General features: G+C 35.4%; 2 protein-coding genes across 5 annotated transcripts in view; one reads left to right on the forward strand and one right to left on the reverse strand.

Annotated features, from left to right (window-relative positions):
* Positions 1-4,120, forward strand: part of LOC6037168 — a 115,870-nt gene extending 111,750 nt beyond the window's left edge. The window contains exon 10 of the mRNA XM_038261151.1: positions 3,844-4,120. Within this exon, the coding sequence (XP_038117079.1) occupies positions 3,844-3,950 (107 nt within the window). The 3' untranslated portion in view covers positions 3,951-4,120. The remainder of the gene's footprint in view (positions 1-3,843) is intronic.
* Positions 1-24,460, reverse strand: part of LOC6037170 (glucose transporter type 1) — a 431,006-nt gene that overhangs the window by 345,918 nt on the left and 60,628 nt on the right. The window contains exon 2 of one of the 4 annotated variants that reach the window (XM_038261488.1): positions 22,368-22,432. The exons of the other annotated variants lie outside the window; for them this stretch is intronic. The gene's annotated coding sequence lies outside the window, so the exon portion shown is untranslated. The remainder of the gene's footprint in view (positions 1-22,367; positions 22,433-24,460) is intronic. 4 annotated transcript variants of the gene reach the window in all.

Genomic DNA, 24,460 nt, shown 5'->3' on the forward strand with positions numbered 1-24,460 from the left:
TTTTTGTAACAATTTTTTGAAAAAGCTCTGAAAAAATAATAAATGAACATTCTCAACATGATTTTGTTCAATTAAATGTATTGTTTGGTTTATTTATAATTAATCAGATCATCAGAAATTATGATATCAGAATTATTTCTGATAATATTAATTTTTGAAGCAACTGGGAATAGATCTTGCTAAATGAGTTTTAAATTATAACAATTGGGTAAGCTTTTAACAGGTTGATGTTATTTCATCAAAACAATATTAACTCCTTACCTAACAATCAAAATTGAGATTTTTTACGATCATGATCAAATGAGATGAAAATCGAATTTGTGCAAAAATAATTAATTCAATAGGTTGAATACCTAGTTCTAAAAAAATTACAATTTGAATTAAAAGAACGATTGAGCACTGGTGAGCAGTTCTCTATGAAATCGGTCTTTTTATTAGAACTTTAATTTTTGTATTTTTTATTCCGACTGAAACTTTTATGGTGCCTTCGGTATGCCCAAAGAAGCCATTTTACATCATTAGTTTGTCCATATAATTTTCCATACAAATTTGGAGTTGGGTGGTGACGCGCGGTCAATTATGTGGCATTGTGTGTGAAAAGAAAAGAATTTTATTTCGTGTTTCATCCTGGTTGGCTTGCCCACAAGCAGAAGAAAATCAGTTCAATTTGTTGGGTGGTGACGCGCGGTCAATTATGTGGCATTGTGTGTGAAAAGAAAAGAATTTTATTTCGTGTTTCATCCTGGTTGGCTTGCCCACAAGCAGAAGAAAATCAGTTCAATTTGTTGGGTGGTGACGCGCGGTCAATTATGTGGCATTGTGTGTGAAAAGAAAAGAATTTTATTTCGTGTTTCATCCTGATTGGCTTGCTCAAGTCCTTCCTACATCATCGTTGATCGGGAGGCACGACGTCGTGTGAATTGTTGCATTAAAATAAGTTTAAGTATTAGTAAATGACTGTAAAAAAGTCCTTCCTATATCATCAATGTCGTCTGGGTAATCGTGATGAAAAATTACATTTATTCAGTATTTAAATATCTGTGCGCGAGTGTTTTGGTGTGCTAATTAGAAAGACCTTCCCATAGCATCGTTGCTCGGAAGGCTCGCCGACGGGTTTGTTATGAAAGTCCTCCCCATAGCATCGTAGCTCGGGAGGCATCGAAAAGCCAATACCTTATCCTACTAACCCAAAAAAAAAATATTCACGTGATGCATGAAGGAGATGCTGTGGATTCAACGGTCTCAAGCGGTATCAACAAGTATATAGCGAAAAACTATGTGCTTGATGAGTCTGCAACTTCAACTATCGGACTAACATTCCTCCCTTTTGTTGAACTGCAGGCTTCTTGGGAGGGCGCCGGTATTGACTAATAAAGTCGGGGTCTTCAGGGGTTAAACAGTGAACGGATGGTTGGCTCCCACTGATCATTTTTGATTCATTGTTTAACTTCAGCTGATCTGTCAATAACGGAGTAGCAGCTCATTGGCAGTCAACCATGCTCATGCTCATGCTCATAATTTTCCATACAAATTTGGCAGCTGTCCATACAAATGGGCCAGATATTCAATTTTACGCCCTTTTAAAATGTTAGTATTGGTTTAAAAATTTTGAAAATACTTTTTTTCGAAAAGAGCGGAAAATTTTACGTATGCTTAATATTTTAACATTGTAAATCGGATCATTGGTTGCTGAGATATCGACGTTAGAAAACGGTGGGTTGTTATCTGAGACTTAGAAAAAAAAATTAAATTTTGAAAAGTTTAAAAGTTAGTGAACTATAATTAAGAGTGTATAAAAAATTTATTAAATATTATTTCCCCTATCTATTAGCAATTTCGAAGGTTATATTGTATTTTTTTCCTTCTCCTGCTCAATTTGTTCTCCCGTGTACCCGTAATCTCTAACACCGTTTGAATTAGTCAGCTGTTGAAAGGTACCCCATATCTCAGCTTAGGATAATTACTGCACTGATGTTTTGCCAAAACAATCCAATAAATGAAATGAATCAAATATTATTTGTTTTTGAAACAAAATTTTAAAGAATCTCCTAATTTAGAGGCATTTTCAGTAAAACAAATTTTAAATAAAATGTGAAAACTTTTGATTCGTTCTTTGAATTCAGTTAAACATGTTTAAAGGTTTATAACCTATAATTTAAAAAACAAAACTAGTTTTAACGAATTTCAGGTAAAGTTCAGGCTTATAAACTTAGTTAACTTAAAAGATTTTCTTAAAAATTATATCAGCAACCTTAGTGATGGTAAGTTCGAAGTAAAAATAATGTTTGAACACCTCAAATCTGCTTTTAACAAGACAAACTATGACTATCAAAAGTACCCTGGTATTCAAACAAAGAATTTTTCAAATATTACATTGTTTTTAAAATTGCAACATGTAGTTTAACTTTTTGTTAAGCAACTGTAAAGTTTAACATGACAGATAAGAAAGTTTCACACCAAGTTACAAGCTATAATCTCCCTTTAAAATTTCTTGATTATTTAATAATATTTGAACTTAAGCTGTGCGTTAAATTTAGAACCTTTTTTCATTGTTACTTGTTATGTATCTCTGTCATTCATTTAATTTACAGTTAAGGTGTTTTTATTGCGACTAATAGCGGGTTGTCTTTTATGTTCTAATGTTTGAACAATTAGGTCGTAAGAATACGCAAATTGTAAATAGGACAGAGACCTGAGCTAAAGATGCGTGAGTTTCCATTCAATATAATTAAAACACGTTTTCAAATTCAAATTTATTGTTTTATCATGATTATTTAATTTCTGAAATAAATATTTTCCAAATTATAATCGTGGATCGGCCCTTTGGTTTATCAAACCGAGTTTTTGTAAGTGTGCGTGTTGCCGCCGCACGCCGCAATTCGTGTTGTCAAAATTTCAACCAATCAGAGTGTGGGTCCAAAATAGGTTCAGCGATGTCTCCAAAATACATTCAATAAGTCCACAAAGCATCCATAAAATGTTTTACTTGAAATGCTTATTACAATGAAATGGTTAAATTATTTTCAATTTTCAGTTGTACACTTTGTTAAGCATAAATTAAGGCACAAAACAATCCTGAAACGAGCCAAAATAGTTAGACCGTTCCTGAGAACAATGCGAAATATGTTGATGCTTTGCATAGTAGGTCCAAAATAGGGCCATACACCCTAATTGGCTTGTTATTTTTGAATTTTTTTTATTTATTTTTGCTTTAGAATTGGTTAAACAAATTCTAGATAATTTCTTTCCTTTTAATGTTTCGTTGCAAAATTTAAGCATAGAAACTGTTACATCAGCAACGAAATTGTTCAACTTTAGCCACCAACACTCCAGATTATTCCCGCAAGTCAGATGGAGCACGCTCAGACCGAAATTTATACCATCCATAATCATGATCTTCAAATCCTCGAAATTCCAGCACTTGGCTGTCAAATCCTGGCCTTCATCACACAAACACACACACACACACACAATCTGCAGCAGCCAGAAACACTGCACTTCTTCTTTGCCTTCTTTTTCTTTCTTCCTTTGCGTCGTTTGCCGACGACGTCTGCGATGATGGATAAGAAAATGACTCCCCCAGGGTGGAGGAGGCGGTTCCGCGTGGGGTTGGGTGGGGCCGGAAGCGGGGTCAAAGTTATGTTTTATGGGCGGTGGGAGGGCTAGGAGGGGGCTCGCAAAACATCAAATCTGGAGAGCGTTCGTGGAATCTCGGCGCAGTGACTTGATTTTGCTTTACTGTTGTTGTTTTTTTTTTCTTTGCATTTTTCAAGTCTGTCCGTGTCACTTTTGCTGAATTATTTTTTCCTAACTTTTCTTTTTTTGTAACCAACTTTGTTGCAGATGACATAACGCTGCCCCCATCACCGATTCCATTTCGACGGAGGAAGGACGAAGCAGGTGGAGGACCCGTGAACGAGTTTCCATCTTCTTTTGGCGACTGGATGTGACCTGCTCTATCTGTCTGTTTTGGCTGGTTTGGTGGAGCGTTTTTTTTCTGGCTGAGATGAGCACCTGAAGGTGGAGCTGAGCCGAGCTGGTGGCTCGTGTTATCGCAAGCAAAGCTGCGTTGATTTATATTTTTGTACCCTGCTGGTGGCACCGTTTTGTCTAGGTAAGATTGAATAATATATTTTTGATTTCAATGAAAAATATGCGAACGTTCAAGCTTTTATCGTATCCAATGAAATGTCTTGTATTGGCCATATTTTTTTACGAATTGAATTTGTAAACTAGGGGAAATATACCTTTTCCAATCAAACACCTATCTTCGTCATATGAAGAGTTTGATGCTCGATTAAAACTCCAAAAATACTATTTAGGCTATAAACTTGCCAGCAACAGCACCGTCTCAAGTAAGCACGCAAATTTATGCCATTTACTGGCCAAAAAGATCAAATTTATTGCGCTTTTGATCATAAATTCTATTTTGCGAGACCATTTCTCATCATTTTGATGGCACACATATCCACACGCAAGATGAGAGGTTAACTGCTTAACGAAAGTCGCCATCAATATCTTTTCACTTGCGCCAACGATTTAAAAGCGCTTAACATATAAAATTGCTTCCAACTACCGGCAACATGTTCTTTTGCACATTAGCTAGTCACTCACTTGGAAAATAATCCCGAAACATGTAAATATTTAGCAAGCACCATGAAAAAACAAACGCGCCAAGTCGTTTGACGTTTCAATTTTGAATACCCATTCCAATCGAAGGCTGAAGAAAACCGAGTGAGAAGCGAAGGCAATTAAAGAACAACATGCTGGTGCAGCGCCTGTTGGAGTGAGCCAGTGATGCCAGGAAATTTTCTCTATAAATGCTTCTTTTCGTGAGTGTTCGCTCAAAATTTAATCAATTTTGGCACTTATTAGGCTTAAAATGGGTATATTTCCCCTACTTTAATTAATATTTTAGAGGTCACATTTTTGCGCATTCTCAATTCGTGGAGGATTGCGTCCATTTTAAAGTTTTCTTGTTAAATTTGAGAGAGCCTTATGAGAATAAGTTTAGTTCACATCGTTTTTATTTGTTCTGTAGCGGCGACGAACCGTCCTACTCTCTTCCCAAATTTTGGAGAAATACCATTCGGCTTCTTCAAAACTTTAAAGGAAAATTTTAAGTGCACGTTGTTCTGAGGATTATGTATTACTGCTTCTCAAAGAATTGAGAGTGCATTAATTTTTTATTTTTACTTTTTAAATGTATTTAAGAAGCTTTTATGCCTTCCTCCCTGAGCTTACATTAAAAAAACGTGGTAATGTTACATCTGGGAATGCTCTCAGGTTTGTTGTCAGAAAAAATGTTGAATTTTATCTCTGGTAATGTTGATATCTACCCCTGGCATGCGCAAGAAATACAAAAAAATATCCCAAAATAATATCAAACTGGCAATCCTGTCCTATTTTCAGGCCATGTTAGGGAAATCCATGTGCTCAATACTTAAAAGATGTCAGAAAACGTGTTTTCTTATGAACAAAAAACACAAAATCAATACTTTCTCGCACCCCTCTTCGATTTAAGCATAAGCATAAGCATAAGCATAGGTGCCCACCCGCAGTTGCTACTCCGTTATTGACCAGGACCTCCAGAAGTTACATCCACGAGCCGTGGAAGATAAGTGGGTGCTATCTTTCCTCGCTTCGCAACTTCTCAAAGGCCCCTATCATGCTGATCAATACCGGCGCCGGCCACGACCAGTGGTAGGGTCACGGGGAAGTGGATGGGAATGTTAGTCCGATACTTGAGTGATAGAGACCGCCCAATCGACTGCTTCTCCGACAAAGTATCACATGAGTTTTGAGGGGTTAGTAGATGGGTATGAGGTCAGGATTCACGAGTGGCAGTGATGTGACCATGAGCATTTTGTTTATCGGTTGAAATTTTAAATCTTAGGCAGCCGGCTGCGGAAAGATAAATAATTGATTATTTAAAAAGTTTGTTTTAATCGAACGCGTGCCAACCGAGCGGTAGTGCTATGGGCTGGACTTATCAGTATATTTTTACTGTTAAGATAACGCGAGCAAATGTCAAAAATAGTAGATGAGTTAATACTAAAGCTGCCAGTTGGAATAAATTATTACGATCAACGAATATAAACGAAACGAAAACAGGACACCACGTAACCGATTGTAATGAAATTAAAACAATAACTTAAACGAACTTAACCGGCGGCGTGCCTTCCTATCAACGATGATAAAAGAAGGACTTATAAATTTAAAATATAAAAAGACTCCAAAAATACGTTGCATAGTAACCGCGAAGTCCCGCTACTCACAATCGAATCCGAAAGATAGCTATCTAGAATTTTAAATATAGTATTAATTCGACCGCGATCCTCCAGAAATTCTTCGTCGGCGTGCCTTCCGATCAACGGTGATGTAAGAAGGGCTATATTCATTAAAATAATTTTATATCATAAGCCTTAAAACATATTCGTCGGCGTGCCTTCCGATCATCGATGATATAGAAAGGACTTAATCCAGCAATACGATTTGCTTGTCTCGAAAAAAAAAGAATTCGGATCGTTTCTATCGAAAACTATGTAAAGAGGACAAAAATAAACTCATTGGCCAACGAACGCGCGAACTAAAAATAAAGAAAAAAGAAGAAGAAGAAGACCAATCAACCCATGCACACAAACAACGACACAAAAGAGATGAAAACAACACGAATCAGAAGAAATCCAATCACCCCATGTACACAAATAGCGACACAAAAGAGATGGAAAATAACACGAAAAAACAGGACTGAGCGTCCACACAGGCAACGCACTACTGATGCCATCATTTAATTATAATGACCAATCACCCCACGCACTCGAACAGCGACATAAAAGAGACGGAAAATAACACGAAAAAACAGGACTGAGCGTCCACACAGGCAACGCACTCATTTCTCGCACCCCTCTTCGATTTACTGGTAAAAGTAACTTTTTGGAAAAAATTAAAATCGCTTGAAGTTAAAACATTAAATAATTCAATGCTTTATCAATATTACTGGGAGCAGGTTTTATGTCGAACAAATGATATTTTTTCTAAACTTTATTTTTTTCTCAATCCTCATTTAAATTAGGGTAGATGATTTCTGGCAGTGTAACGAATGCATGAAGCTTGTAGGACATTTTTCACCGAAAATTTGAAAAATTTGAGTTTTTGTGAGAAAAAAATGTCTATTTTCAAAAACTCTCAGAATTTACAAACAAGGCCAACTCAATGCAGAAGGTTGCAAGTAGATGTTTTAGAGACCAGGATTTGGTTTCCTGATGTTATTTTGGACGCTCCATTCGAATCTCAAATCTAATCTCATGTAAAAATTGAAGATTTGAGCTGCTCTCGTCTGGAAAGTTATTTTCGGTAATTTGCTGTAATTTTAATCGCTGAAGTTCTACTTCAATTGATATTTTTATGACGGAATTTTAATGGAGCATGTTTTTTCCATGTTTTGATTGTTACAAGAATATCGAAAAATCTCGGAAATGATAAAAAATGACTGAATTTGGATATAATAGTTTTCAAAATTTGGAAAAAAAATAAGTTTCAAAACTATTTGCTTAAATATATTTGACAACCATCCTTATTTCGTTGTCTCTTTTCAATAAATAACCTTTAAAGCTAGTTTATGTCGCCAAAATAATATTTGATGATCTTTAAACAATCAATTTGAATTTAAACGAATTGACGAGAACACACTTCACTTGCCAAAGTCTGTCAACCGATAAAAAAAATGTTAAAAAATTAAGATGCCCAAAAGTTACCTTAAATCCCAGTAGTGATCTGGCAACCCTAATTGTAGGTATGTCCACTTAAGTGATAGTTATGACCTTTTTTTTAAACCGGATCTCACTTAACTGCATGAAAATTATGTCCATCACCGATCTATCGTTGGATAGGTTATCGCAAGACTTTCAAACGAGTCTAAAAATTTGAAAACTGGCAACGCTGTCTCAAGTTATGACCACCTACGTGATATTGATGCACTTTTGAAAAACCGGATCTTTCGGACCAAAACCGAAGTTTGGAGTCTAGATAATTTCGAGTTCATGACAGAACGATTGTAGTTTTTTTTCTACGGTCATGATTAATGTCGATGATATTTTTTAAATATCAATGGATAATACCTCAGTAAAACAAATAAAAATAGAAAGAAAAGCAAACAATTCCAATCCAACATCTTGCTGTACTCTCATCATAACAAAAACCAAAACATCCGAAAAACTACAAGCCTTATCAAATGTGTGTTGTACACCACATTGCCCTCTCAAAGCTGTCACGGTGCCAAATTTCACACACATGTCACGCATGTGTCCAAAAAAGTCTGTGTACACTGCTGGCTACTTGCTACTTGTACCACACACTTCACTTGCCAAAGTCTGTCAACCGATAGCAACAAAAAAAATAGCTCTTTGTGCAGCATTCTGTGCTGGTCTGGTCTTGCCCAACTTTCGTTTCGATGGCTCTCCAGGAGCTGGAAAATGTTGATGGCCAATCTTGTCACTCCAGGTTTTTATACTTTATTTTGCTGAGTGGACTTTTTGCCTGAATTTCATTTGTGATCAAATGTTTTGAAAATTATGCAACAGCGCAACCTTTTACACATTTTGCTGACCAAACATTATGATTTGTTGCCGGTCAAAAAATCGCCATTTGCAATCGTTTGCACGATCATAAATAAAATGTCCACACTCACTCGACCGAATTTGCATATTCCGGGTCCACATTTCATCGTGTCTGTGTGTGCGTGCCACGTGACGCACCACCCACGTGTGCGCTATCTCGCAGCAGATTTAGCAGCAGCCATCAATAAATTTGCAGAAAACACGCCGGCGACGACGATCTGGCGCTGCTGCACATTGCACTACATGGCACCACAATCTGGGTGAACTTTGGATGGGCATGTGTTTGACCGACCCTTTCCTCCTCCCCCCCGCGGAGGGTCACATCAAATGTGCATTAAATTTCTATCTGATGAATTTCAAAACAAAAGTGACATATTGTCACAAACAAGAATTGAAAGTCCGTCACACGGTCCGCAAACCTGCAGGATTGGCCGCAAACACTCAGTTGCTGAAAAGATTGAATTAAAATTTGGCTAAATAGTCATATCTTCAAAATGTCTAAAAGATACAATTTTGATTATATTCTTGCCAAACTTAAATCAATATCAATTTTGATAGAAAAATTAAAAAAAAATACAAATATTATATTGATTTTATGAAAATATAGAATGCAACTGACTGTAGCACGCCAGAACTACTCAGAGGATCACTCACTCTTTTTAAGGGGTTAGCTTCCACAAGTCCTGATAACTCTTCCGTATGGAACGGTGTCCTGTGAACTGTCACACACCAGGATATGTCACACGCACACACGCACACCCAAACTGAACTGATATGTACTCCTCTGTCACAGTTTTGTGCATCAGTTGAGGCGAATAATAAATATTAGGATGTAACAAAATGACACTTTTTTGCGGGCATTTCAGGGGATGATCCCCTAGGTGTACTGAGTCAGAATCCCAAATATGAGCCCGATTGGTTGCGACAGGACCTGGCGCTCCGGCTTTAAAGTTTAAATGGGATTTAACCCGTAAAATTGGTGCGTTTTGGTTATTGCCATTTTTGAGTCCTTCAACGATTTTTGGATTTTTCAAGAACCTCATGAGCTTATAGTTTGAGTTTCAGGGCACAACTTTGCCGAAGACTGTGAAGAGATTTGATAATTAGTACTGCTTGTACAATGATTTGAAAATAAAAAAACTTTTTGCCATTAATTTGTTTGATTTGTATTGGCAACACTTTCTTTGAACGCGCGCATCCAGAGCCAGGCGTCGTAACTATAGCAACGAGAAAACATCCAGCGTACAACGGTCAAAGTTTGACACATGGAAAGAAAATTTGGATGTTGTGCTTATGTTTTCGATGGTGCCGGAGGGTTCGATCACCGGTGCTGCTTTTAATCTGTCGTAGATTCCTGTATTCTATTTGGCAGTGACTCGCAGGATTTAGTTCTAAACCCACCTGGTCCTGTCATTAACCCGTGTGGATCTTTTTCTTCTCGATCAGTTGTGGTGCTGGGGGACATGTTAGCGAACCTATGCTCGAACATAGTGCAATTGGTGTCTAATGAATTCGCAAAATATCTAGCCAGAGAACTCTGCTGTATGAAAATACTATTTACTTATGTTGTCAATACAATACATTAATTTGTTTATGACCGATTTTATTGCCAAATTGCCATAATTCTTTGATTGATTACAAAGCGAGTGGAAACTCTCACTAAAATGCGTGTCCTTCGAAATATCTTCCGGAATACGGAATATTCAAAATGCATACAACATCCGTGCGTAATAAAGCGCTTTCAAGACAGCCGCGTTAGTTGACACTCGAGCAAGGTTTAGAATCGGTTCTGCCTGGGCATCCAACAGAACCCTGAGAGTCACCGGAGAGCTTCTTGCAGTTCCATAAGAACTTTAGTTCTCAACAATCACAACAACAAAAACAACAACACGACGCTTGGACAAATACATGCCGACGCGTCGCGACCTGTCGCGACGCCCCGTAGCATGCGTTGCATAGTTTGCGAAAGCGCGCCTGAAAAGCGAGTGTTGCCAGAACATGATTTACGTTATCAGAAAAACAAGAGAAAAGATTTTGTAAATTCTGTACCATTTTTCTGAGTGGTCAAATCTCTTCGCAGTCTTCGGCAAAGTTGTACCTTGGAACACAAACTATAAGCTCATGAGGTTTTTGAAAAATCCAAAAATCGTTGAAGGACTTAAAAATGGCAAAAACCAAAACGCACCGATTTTACGGGTTAAATCCCATTTAAACTTTAAAGCCGGAGCGCCAGGTCCTGTCGTAACCAATCGGGCTCATATTTGGGATTCTGACTCAGTACACCTAGGGGATCATCCCCTGAAATGCCCGCAAAAAAGTGTCATTTTGTTACATCCTAATAAAAATATATATATTGTTAAATATGGGCTCTCTTGTGGGCCCATAAATTTATCGATACGTGATGCGTTCGTCCCGGTCCGTATTTTGAAGGGGAGATTTTGCTTGCGGCCTAGGAATGGCAAAGGGAAGGCGTGAGATAAGTTTGTGTGGTTTCTGGGTTTAGAGATGCCGAGTAACTTTTGAATATTTTTCAATAAACTTTGTAAGTTATGCTAAAAATACGAGTTCAAATAAATATCCTTTTTGAACAGCCTCTAAATTTCGCCTTTTTCGCAAAAAAAAATGTTAAAAATTGCTTTTCTGCATGTTTTTTTCTCATTTCAATAAACTGGTCCCAGAGGCAAGTTTAAAATTTCTCATCAAAAAATACTAAAATACATTTTCTTGTAGTTGAACGATTTTGTAAATGCAGTCAAGCGGTTTATTGATCTTCACACTCATTTAAACCATCAATGTTGATGTCCTATACAATTTTGTTGCATAATATTAATTAAAACCAAGTTCATAACAATGTTCAATAAATTTAAAAATTCCCGTTTCCCGGGAAATTTGTAACCCCGGGAAATTGGACGCTCTAGCTGGATCTCACTGGACACTATGGAACACGGCGTGTTTTCTAGAACAAACTTTTCAGGAAAAAAATAGTCGTCGCTACTTTCAAATGTGTCTTATAGGAAATTTCTCAGCTTTCCAATGCTTTTAAAAGCGAAAAAAATCATCGAGAAATTTCTGAGAAATCTATTTTTTAAGTTTATTGTTCCAAATTCTTTTATAATTTTTGGAAACTTTTTAATAACAGTTTGTGAAACTTGCAAAACGCTAAACATTTTTAAAATTTAGTTTGACCGAGTTTTTGAATATGTGTAAATTATTATTCAAAAATGAAAAACATAAAACCGTAATAAAATATGTTTTTAACATGAATAAAAAGATAATTGTTGTGTACAAGTATCACGTGACTGCTCTGATTTAGCTGATACAACCGAAATTTTTGAGATTGTTATGGTTATTATTGGATTTTTATGAATAAATATGACATTTCCTTAATCAAATACGAACCAGGAACATGGAAACAAAACATGATTTAAAATCGAAAATGTACTACAAATTACTGTTGCAAGCTTCAAAAGTCATAATTAATTCGTTAATTCGAGTGTTTTAACTCTGAATGTTGAAAACATCGTCACAAACTTTTTTTTAGTTTAACCAAAAATTAAATGTTATATAATAAACAAATCAAACAGAAACTTCCATTCCAAACTAGTTGAACAATAGTCACAGTATTTGTAAAATCTTTTAAAAAGATAAGATTTGTAAGACTTAATGATTCCTTGATCATTTCATACAAGAAAACTAAAAAAACAATTAAGACTCATGAAAAGTATTTCTCCTGAAGCTTGCAACAGTAATTTGTAGTTCAATTACGAGTATAAAACATGTTTTGTATCCATGCAACTGGTAAATATTTGGTTATGGAAAAATGATATTTTTCATAAAAATCTGATACACTTATCAATCTCGAACTTGCAAAAAAATCGGGTTTATCATCTAAATCTGAGCAGACCAGTGATATTTGTACGCAAAAAAAAATGTAATAATCTATTAATTCAAAAAAAAAATATTTAAATACGGTTTAATGATGTTGATGATGAATACATGAATCCCACATATTCAAAAACTCGGTCAAACTAAATTTTAAAAATGTTTAGCGTTTTGCAATCTTCTACAAAGTTGTTTCTTGTCTTAATTTGCACATTTTGATGAGTAAATATCACATAAAATATATCATTTTACAAGCTTCACAAACTGTTATTCAAAAGTTTCCAAAAAATAATAAAGGAATTTGGAATAATCTAATCTAATCTAATCTAATCGAACACAAGCGCAGCCAGTCCGAAGAAAGCATCCTGGAAGAACTTGGGGTTAGATTACGCCCCAAGTTCTTTCTTGTCAATATTAATTATTGCAGTACACTTGAGTAACCCCGAAAATGTATTGCATAAATTAAATTGCATAAATGCCCAAAGAAGCCATTTTGCATCATTAGTTTGTCCATAGAATTTTCCATACAAATTTCGCAGCTGTTCATATAAAAACGATGTGTGAAAATTCAAAAATCTGTATCTTTTGAAGGAATTTTTTGATCGATTTTGTGTCTTCGGCAAAGTTGTAGGTATGGATATGGACTACACTGGAAAGAAATGATACACGGTAAAAAAAATTTGGTGATTTTTTTATTTAACTTTTTATCACTAAAACTTGATTTGCAAAAAAAAACATTATTTTTAAATTAAACATTATTTTAAAATCAAATTTGCAATCAAAAAGTACTTCAGTCAAATTTTTATAAAGTGCACCGTTTTCAAGTTAAATCCATTTTAGGTGACTTTTTTGAAAATAGTCGCAGTTTTTCATTTTTTGAAATTAGTGCACATGTTTGCACACTTTTGACAAAAATATTTTTGAAAAGCTGAGAAAATTCTCTATATTTTGTTTCTCCGGACTTTGTTGATACGACCTTAAGTTGCTGAGATATTGCAATGCAAAGGTTTAAAAACAAGAAAATTGATGCTTTCTAAGTCTCACCCAAACAGCCCACCATTTTTTAATGTCGATATCTCAGCAACTAATGGTCCGATTTTCAATGTTTATATGTGAAACATTTGTAAAATTTTCCGATCTTTTCGAAAAAAATATTTTCAAAATTTTCAAATCAAGACTAACATTTCAAAAGAGCCAAAAATTGAATATTACGCCCATTTAAAATGTTAGTCTTGATTTGAAAATTTTGAAAATATTTTTTTCGAAAATATTGGAAAATTTCACAAATGTTTCTTATATTAACATTGAAAATCGGACAATTAGTTGCTGAGATATCGACATTAAAAAATGGTGGGCTGTTTGGGTGAGACTTAGAAAGCATCAATTTTCTTGTTTTTAAACCTTTGCATTGCAATATCTCAGCAACTAAAGGTCGTATCAACAAAGTCCGAAAAAGCAAAATATATAGAATTTTCTCAGCTTTTCAAAAATATTTTTTCAAAAGTGTGCAAACATGTGCACTAATTTCAAAAAATGAAAAACTGCGACTATTTTTTTTTTTAAAGTCACCTAAAAATGGATTTAACTTGAAAACGGTGCACTTTGTCAAAATTTGACTGAAGTACTTTTTGATTGCAAATTTGATTTTACATCGAAAAATGAAGTTGAAAAAATTTTGCGACCAATATTTGGATTTTTTGAAAAAATCAGTAATGATTAAAAAATTCATAACTCGGTCAATGATTTTTTGCACAACCTGGAAATTTCTTAAAAGTCGTTCCGTCGTTCCGAGAAAAACGCGTTTTAATGCATTTTTTTTATATGTTAAAAATGTTTTTTTTTGCAAACTGCATGCCAATCAATCGCGGTCATCCCCAAAATATCGCAAATTTTTCCCAAGCCAAATCCCTCCCTCCCTCCTTCTTCTGAATTTAGTGGCTCCGATCCGCAGCAGTATGCCATGAACCTCACCACCAACCAGCCCTAAGCAATAGATTTCACTCTGTGGCATAATGTTGTGGCCCCTCGCCACAAACACAGTCCCATAGACAGCCCAGCAGTGTTATGCCTGCTGCTGAACGGAGAGAGCGAACGCAAAACCAACCCAGCAGAGCAAAGTTTTCCGAAAGCTTCAATGATGCTGCTGCTGGATTTATGCGAAACGAGCTGCTACAGATAAATCACATCAAGTGCTGTCTGTGGCTGCTGCTGCTGCTGCTGCTGGTTCTGTACACTGGCTATTGTTGCCAGATATTGTCGTCGTCGTCGTCGTTGTGTGACACTGTCGTATCAGTGATGAGAATCTCTAATCGGCAAGCTTCCAAATGGTTTGCAACAATTTTGAAAATATTAGTAAAAAGAGTTTGTTCCAACCAGGGATGGAATAATCACAAAAAAATCATTTTCGCTTGCGAACTTTTTTCACCCGCGAAAGAGAGAGGAGGCAAATCACGCAAAAGAAAATCGCTCCCGAACTTCTCCAAAAAATCAATCTGTGGATGATTTTTTGTGATTTTCCTTGTTAGCATCACTTTAAACTATTTATTCCGCTTTGTTTACACTCATTGCGCAACTACAAAAAGTGACAGTTCATTTTTCGACCTGTGACGTTACACATGCAAGTGTAGTAGTGAAAAAGATGTTCCGCCGAATAATCAAGATGATGATTTTTTTAGATCCCTTTTAACGATTTTTCGTGCGCGAGAGAGGAGAGCCATGCTCCATTTGGATTTTTTCCCTTGATGAACGTCCAAAGATTTTCTTTTGATGATGATTATTCCATCGCTGGTTCCAACTTTTGATATGCTGTCCTTTAACCTTATATCAAGTCTTCTTCAGGGTAATTGTCAGTTGGACCTAGTGTCCTTTTCACTATTTGACCTTTTGTCCAGCTGTCCTGTTGTCCTGTTGTCCTGTTGTCCTGTTGTCCTGTTGTCCTGTTGTCCTGTTGTCCTGTTGTCTTGTTGTCCTGTTGTCCTGTTGTCCTGATGTCTTGTTGTCCTGTTGTCCTGATGTCTTGTTGTCCTGTTGTCCTGTTGTCCTGATGTCCTGTTGTCCTGTTGACTTTAGACCTTGTGACCTTTTGACCTTTTGACCTTTTGACCAAAAAAATGAGGATATTGCTTCGCACATCTCTGCCGCAGTCTTTTCAATCGGCAGTCTCTCGATTTCTCTCCACGGGGCAAATGTTTCGAAATGAAAAACAATGACCTCCTCCTGGTCACATAAACTGACAGCAGAGATACTCAACCAGCTCACACTGTCAAAGTGTTACGGTGGTCTCTTCACTGTTCAGTGTCGATTTCGAACGAGCAGAGTTGTGTGAGTGAATGTGTTTGAATTTCATCTACTAACGAGAACTGGAAAATTGTTTTTTCGTCGACAAAATTAACCACACACTATCACACAACTCAAATTGGTAAAATTTCATTGTACAATGTAAGAGTGTATGTGTGAGTGTGGGTGTGAGTTATTGTCGTACGATACACTATTATTCTCTCTTCGAATCCCGTTGGGATTGTGCGAATAATGGCGACAGTAGTGGCTGGAGCAGACTACAAAGCAAATGTAGATAAATAGATGTATTTATTTTCATCTCCCGGAAACAACACGTGACTCAGTCGTCGGTTGAGGTCCCTCGAGAGGACAGATAAATTATTTTCTCTTTGGTTGATCGGGGGGTCCGAAGCTGGCGCTACTGATCAATGGAGAGCGAGAGTTATTGCTCGGTTTGTGGTGGAAGCTGCGACAGTACAAAATTGGATGATTTATCTACATTCAAGGAGCAAACGATTTTGGAGGGTCTTTTGGAAAATCATGGCGGATAAATATCAATTTTTAACAAGTTTAAAATCAGAAATTTAAGTCTTCTGAAAAATGACTTCACCGTGATGATGTCACGTTTCATTACGAACTGTTCGAACAAACTCAATCCAATCAGCCCTTGCCGGCCCACCTCCACGTCAAAATCTATTACATTTCGTAACAACCTTTGCAGCAGACAAACACTGGATGGCTGTTCCTCTCACCCTGTCTGGCAAGGCCCTCCATCATCAATAAAATGTATCCTTTTTGCGCGCTAAATTATTCAACACTATTTGCACTTCTTTTTTGGCACCTACCAGCAGCAGCAACTAGCCAGCTTTGGGAAATCTATTTAAATGGAAAAGTGCTGAAAAGCACGACACAGAACCAAGTCAGTTTTTTTTTTCAGCTGGCTCAGTTTTCATTCACACCTTGTTACACACCTGCAGAATTGCAACTCTGGGATTTGCTGAACCAAAAAAAAACCGGCTCCCCCACTCGAAAAGTGATGCAACATTGCAACATACTTTGGCGTAGAAACCCGCAGCTTTCGTTTTGGTGTGATGACGGGTGTGGGACACACAACTCCTCCACACAGCACACACAGCAAACCAGGTGACGATAGGTGAAAATAGAATTAGGTTTTGCAGAGGGTGTACATGATGCATTGCAATGTGGGAGCAACCCCTTTTTTACTGATTCTAGCAAGCTGAACTGACTCAATGTATAGTCATTTCTTTTCTGTTGAAATGTACTGAGTGCCAACAAATCAACTAAGAACTCTACCATATAAAATGCTGAACTTTTATTTGATAACCTCAAAAATTGCAGGACATGAAAAACTAATTCAATGTATCGCCATGCTCCCGTGACTACAGAAGGACAATGTTCTTTTTAATAAAAAAGAAAAGAAAAAGTCGAATCATATTTCCTCGCTTGCCATGTCCTGCTTATCTGGTATCCTTTGGAGATTTAATGTTTGGGAAACTTTTCGTCAGGGTAAAAATCAACCCTTTTTTGCTGGATTTTTTTATAGCTGTTGATTCCCATATCTTCAAACCATTCTGGGTCAAATTGGTCGAGTTGGGCGCAGTCCAATTAAATTTGTAATTAAAAGTTGACGCGAAATCAGACAGAAGAAACTTGTGAGGTAGTTTTTGTAGATTTTGCTTGGTTTGTTCTAGAGGTCGCATCGAGGTGCCCCGATTTGGATGGAACGTAACGGTTGGTTCAGTCCTCACTTTGCGCAAAGAGATTCAATTTTCTATGGGAGTTTGTATTTGTAATCCCATTTTTTTGGACTTTGAAATTTAAAAAAATCACGTTTCATGCTTTATTAAAACCGGACTCATCTTCGGAAGCTCAAGAAGGGGCTTGATTTTGCTATTACACTTCGATGCTGTTGTGCTATCTCGTTGCTAGCATTTTCGTTAAGGGGTTACACACATGTAAATCGTCAAAAATGTCCGAGGTTGGTATGAACACACATTTAAACTATTTTTTAAATCTTTTTGGAGGGCATTAATAGTAGTTTATGCAACAAGTTGCAAAAAGAGGATTTTTTCAGCACGAGTCGTACATTTATCCAACGAGGTTCACCGAGTTGGATAAATACGAAGAGTGCTGAAAAAATCAAGTTTTGCAACGAGTTCCATACAACATTTTTTGCAATTCCAAAAAAACACTCACTGAGTGAAATTTTATGTAAAATTTTCATGTATTTTGTCAATAAATCGTTTAAATAATAAAATGTTGAAAAGTGTTACTTTTCGAAACTAGTATTTTTTTAAAAAGCAGAATTTCAAAATCGGGCTTCGTCATGCACACGGGATATGTCTAAAGAGTCTTCACCCCAAATTTCAGCCAATTTGGTCCATCCCATCTCGAGATATCGTGGCACCCGTAAATCAACTCGGTGTTTAGAGAAAAACGTTTACAAAGTTTGACAGTTCGCTTTGCGCATGGCAAAATTATGAACTTAATTCGTCTCTTACTCAGTTCAGTCACGAAATATCTTCATGAAACTTTCAGGAGTGATTGAAAATCATCTTTTTAGTGAATTAAGTGAATTTTCTGTAATATGAAATTTTGTGATTTTCTACATGTATGTAACCATTTTCGTAATTGCACTCAAAAGGAATGTTGAAGCATTTTCAAATGTGCCATAAAGATCTGGGATTGGTTTGACTTTTACTTATAATACTTTTTGGAACAGTATCTAATACCCATACTCATTTAGGTCAAAAGTTGGGAAATTTCGTGGCTACGGTATAAATTTTTTAGCCAATCGAAGTTTTTCTCATAATTTTACGAATCTGTGACACAATCGGAGAAAACTCGTGCTTAGTTATTCAAAATTGGTTTAATAATTTATTTTTGATGACTTTTTAGTTCGAAGTCAGTCTAGGACAGGGGTGCTCAATGTTTTTGGAGGCCAGGCCAAATTTGAAGCTCAAATGAGCTTGCGGGACAAATCTACAAAATAAGATTTTTATAAAAAATTAATTACGATATTTTAATTAAAAAGACTAGCAAAAACAACTATCAGCTGATTTTTTTTTTGATTCCTGTAATTTTTCAACCTTTCTGTTAATTAAAAATAATTGTTGATTGTTGTTGTTGACTTCATTGTTTTAGTATTTGAAAATAAATTATTTGTTTTCAATAAAATTATGATTTTTTTTTATATTTCGAAAATGATGTCATTCAATAACGGCGTAATCTATTTTTAAATCGTTGAGAGTCAGAATATTAACATTGCAACGAAATGTTAATATGTTAGAAAATGTGTTAAACACCCGTAAAGTTGAAATGCAACAATTATTTAAAAAAATTAAGGATAAGACAAAAAAAAATATTTTAGCGAAAAAACGTTTATTCATCGGAAATTCACTGAAATTCAAATTATTCTTGAATAAACCATAACATGTTCAAAATGATTCTAAACGCAGAGGAATGCATTTTTAATTGATTTCAGCTGATTGCACATCAATTTCCATTGATATTTAGAAATTTTATGATTAAAATTTTTAACCATGATTTTTTTAAGAATGGAGGATTGTCGAGAAAAGCTTTGTAAAATACTTGCAACAGCCTTATTCCTCCAATTTTAATATTTTGTCTGCCATAATCCTGAAAGCCAAAATTTCCAAAAATGTTTCATGAAATTTTTGACGATAATTACTAGTTTTACTCTCATTGAAACTCGTGAAACGGTGTCCTAATATGGGGATCAAAACATTAATAAATAATTAGTTTTTTATCAACAAAAACAAAGATTAGCATAAAATAGTTTAAAATAAACCATTATTTTGAAAAAGTCTAAAATCACTTCACAAGTGATCAACGGGCCATTTTACATGATTATTCAAAACGGGTCCGCGGGCCACTAAAAATCACCTCGCGGGCCATACTTTGTTCACCCTTGAGTTAGATAATCGAAAGACCTTTCAAATGAACCTAAAACATCGAGGATCGGACAACCCTATCAAAAGTTATTAGCACTTAAGTGTTATTTATACACTTTTTGGAGGCCGGATTTCAAATATTGTGATAGAAGTATTGTCTGAAACTTCCATGCAAACTATCGTTGGATAGGTTTTTTATCAGACCTTGCCGATAGCTAGAAATATTGAAGGACTGTGAACCCTATCAAAAGAAATGAGTAATAAAGTTGATTTGTCTAGCATGTTAAGGGGAATGTTGCTATTTTTACTGAATATATTGACTTTATGAATGTGAGGAAGGCACCAACCACCTTAAGGTGGATTAAGGAACGGTTTTACATATGGAACGGACTTTATTAGAGCGGCAGTATAGTTGGTGAAAAAAATCTTTTCATACAAAAACGTCAGGGTTAACTCGAATCGTTTTGCGGTCTTTGACAAAGCTGTTTGTCATGAAATTTTACTTAAGAACACTTGACAATGATCCGACACAATTAACGCCACCTTTTTTTTTTTTTTAATCTATTTTTAAATCGTTGAGAGTCAGAATATTAACATTGCAACGAAATGTTAATATGTTAGAAAATGTGTTAAACACCCGTAAAGTTGAAATGCAACAATTATTTAAAAAAATTAAGGATAAGACAAAAAAAAATATTTTAGCGAAAAAACGTTTATTCATCGGAAATTCACTGAAATTCAAATTATTCTTGAATAAACCATAACATGTTCAAAATGATTCTAAACGCAGAGGAATGCATTTTTAATTGATTTCAGCTGATTGCACATCAATTTCCATTGATATTTAGAAATTTTATGATTAAAATTTTTAACCATGATTTTTTTAAGAATGGAGGATTGTCGAGAAAAGCTTTGTAAAATACTTGCAACAGCCTTATTCCTCCAATTTTAATATTTTGTCTGCCATAATCCTGAAAGCCAAAATTTCCAAAAATGTTTCATGAAATTTTTGACGATAATTACTAGTTTTACTCTCATTGAAACTCGTGAAACGGTGTCCTAATATGGGGATCAAAACATTAATAAATAATTAGTTTTTTATCAACAAAAACAAAGATTAGCATAAAATAGTTTAAAATAAACCATTATTTTGAAAAAGTCTAAAATCACTTCACAAGTGATCAACGGGCCATTTTACATGATTATTCAAAACGGGTCCGCGGGCCACTAAAAATCACCTCGCGGGCCATACTTTGTTCACCCTTGAGTTAGATAATCGAAAGACCTTTCAAATGAGCCTAAAACATCGAGGATCGGACAACCCTATCAAAAGTTATTAGCACTTAAGTGTTATTTATACACTTTTTGGAGGCCGGATTTCAAATATTGTGATAGAAGTATTGTCTGAAACTTCCATGCAAACTATCGTTGGATAGGTTTTTTATCAGACCTTGCCGATAGCTAGAAATATTGAAGGACTGTGAACCCTATCAAAAGAAATGAGTAATAAAGTTGATTTGTCTAGCATGTTAAGGGGGAATGTTGCTATTTTTACTGAATATATTGACTTTATGAATGTGAGGAAGGCACCAACCACCTTAAGGTGGATTAAGGAACGGTTTTACATATGGAACGGACTTTATTAGAGCGGCAGTATAGTTGGTGAAAAAAATCTTTTCATACAAAAACGTCAGGGTTAACTCGAATCGTTTTGCGGTCTTTGACAAAGCTGTTTGTCATGAAATTTTACTTAAGAACACTTGACAATGATCCGACACAATTAACGCCACCTTTTGGTGGAATTTTGAAAGTTTTTACTATTCCCCATACATTTTTTCGATTTTCCATGCAAACTTCAACGTTTGCTAGCGAACCGGTTAGGCTCAAAATTGGCTTATTATTGCGCAAAAATTGATCCATGGAGTATCTATTAAAATTTACCAAAATTAAAAAAGAATATTTCGAATGCCCAAGACATCTAGAAACTGACTTATAATTATGGCAAGTCACTTTAAAAGTGCGTTTTTTTTTCATTTCTTTCGGGTTTCAAATTTCATAACCTGTTTAATTCCACTTCACTTTGTCGTAGAGGATTTATATTTGGCATAAGCTCATCCCAAACAAACACTGAAAGTCTTGTGGTATCCCAAGCAACACACTTTGTCAGATAAACGTATTTCCTAACTGGTTGTATAACCGAACGGCCTCGTTACCACAACTTGTTCTACAACTCCTGTGCATTGGAAAAAGCGCACTTTTTTCTGTTGTATAACTTGCCAGTATAAGATGCAAGTTATCATAGTAAGTTGTACAAATGTATCTAACAACACTGTGCTAGCTAACAAGAGATTCAACGAAAAAAAAGGGGGCGTGGTTAACGGCTGTGCTGTCAAATCAAAGCGCACACTGAAAAGGAAAGATAGATTGAAAACAGTTGTCTAACCGTTACCCAACTTACATGTAAACAAACAGTTCTTATCAGAATTTCAATCAACGACGAAGGCAATATGAATAGTATCTCTGACTATTTTGGTACGCTTGTTTCTGACCGATTTATTTAGAAAAATATTTGTATTGAGAAGAGGAGGTACATGACATGACCTAAATAAAAAAATATATAATTTTAAAGTTTGATAACTCCTTGCTAATCATTTACCTTAATCAAAAGTCTAACCTTGCATTACATCTATTACAAATGCAACTCTTGATATTGCAACGAACCTGAAAAGATAGAAAAACAAGTTTTTTTAGAAACATTTCAACATACATATCTGCTTTAGAAACATTCAGTTATTAATATTAGTACATCCAATTTCCCGGATAACAAATTCAACTTTACAATAACAGATACAATTTCAATAAATTTCCCAGGATTTTTATCTCGCAGTGGAAAATTGGATGCTCTAATTAATATACATTAGGGTGGTCCAAATCCGAGCTTCTGAAATCGAATATTGACACATCACTAGGCTAAATTCCAAATTTGTGCTCATTGTGACCACGGGAACCCGTTGAAGTTTAAATGGAAAAAATCGTCAAACTGTATGGAGAAGAACAACTGTTTTACTATTTAACCTGTGAAGTGCGCCATAATTATACGATTATTACTATTTTACAGATGTAGAACCTTCATTGGATTCGAAAAAAAAACTCGAAGAAACCATATTTTTTGGATTTTGTGGTAAAAAGTTACGGTGTATTTTTCCTTGAGAACTTGAAGATAAAAAAATGCGGTTTGTCTGATATTTGGCACCGTGGAAGGAGGGCTCTTCCCCGACATTTTGAAGATTTTTATTTCGATTTTACGGTTATTTCTACACCCAAAACTGGCAGCGCTAGTCCGAGAGAATGATGGTCTCGAATCGAGAGAATAGTGGTACCATTCACGGACGCAGAGAACACAGCTCGAGATGGGCGATAGAACTATTCTCTCGAGGTTCATTTGCAAAAAAAGTTCATCCGTCAAACAAAAAACCAAAAGTGTCGACAACGGGAATCGAACCAGAGACCTTTGATAAACCAATCCAATGACTTAGCTGCCTCGGCCACCACAGCTTGGTGACCAAGGAGAAGTCAGAAGTCGATGTATGACACTTGTTGGAGATTTATTGCTTCAACTAACGAATGAACTCATTTGTTATGATGGTGTGAGTTGGTACCATTATTCTATCGATTTTGGCACTGAGACCTCAATAAATTTTGAGAGAACGATTATCTCGACTCTGAATTTTGGGTGTAGGGCCAATTTTCCCGGGTTTTGAATTTTCCGGGAAACGGGAAAAATATTTTTTAAATCCCGGGAATTCTCGGGATCCCGGGAAATTTTTGCAGCAGTCATAAAATCTATGTTTTCATTATATTTGTTACGTTTTTCTAGCATAAATCATACAATTAGCTCAAAACTGTTAATGGTGATAAGCTACACTTCAATCTGAACAAGGACAGCAATCTTTAGATAGTTTAAAACATATTAAAAAATGTGTTCTTTGATGTGCTTTTGAATTGAATTGAACTAAAATTTTGAATACATTCTTTTATTTAATTATTTATATAATATAACATATTATAGAAAAGCTTATACAATTCATTGAAAGTATCTAAAACAACAAGAAATAAAATTATACCAGTTATCTTTAAGTCACTACCAACCAACTACCAACTGTGGATAATTGGGACTGCAGTCTGAAAAGGTACAGGAGATTTTAGAGCAATAAATTTAGAAATCAGTGTACTAATTGTTTTGATCTGTTCCTGTTGTAATCAAAATCAATCAAAACAATCAGAACATGATTCAAAAACAATTTAGCTTAAACAGCAGTCTTAATTCGTTACTTTTGTCCTGATTTGCTCCAGATGCCGGTTTATGATGAAAAGTTAAATATTTTTTTAAATATTATGCTTTTTTCAACATTAAAGTCGTAAATATACGTGAATATAACCATTTTTAATTTTTTTAATAAATAAATTTAGTAGAAAATATCTAAGGAGCACAGCATTTTGCGGATCTGTAAACAAAAATTCGAACGAATTTCCCTGGCAAATTAATGCTGTTTTATGCCGAATACAAATTTTAATGCTTTAAAATGCTTATCGATTACTAATTTCTACAACCAAATCAGAATTTCTAGACCAAAATTTGTTTTTTTTTTCAATTTCGGGAATTCCCGGGACAAAATATGAAAAATCCCGGGATTCGGGAATTCCCGGTTTTGGAAAAATCCCAGGATTTTTGTCCCGGGAATTTCCGGG

Source organism: Culex quinquefasciatus, chromosome 3, assembly GCF_015732765.1.
Source record: "Culex quinquefasciatus strain JHB chromosome 3, VPISU_Cqui_1.0_pri_paternal, whole genome shotgun sequence".
In the NCBI taxonomy this organism is placed as follows: Eukaryota; Metazoa; Arthropoda; class Insecta; order Diptera; family Culicidae; genus Culex; species Culex quinquefasciatus.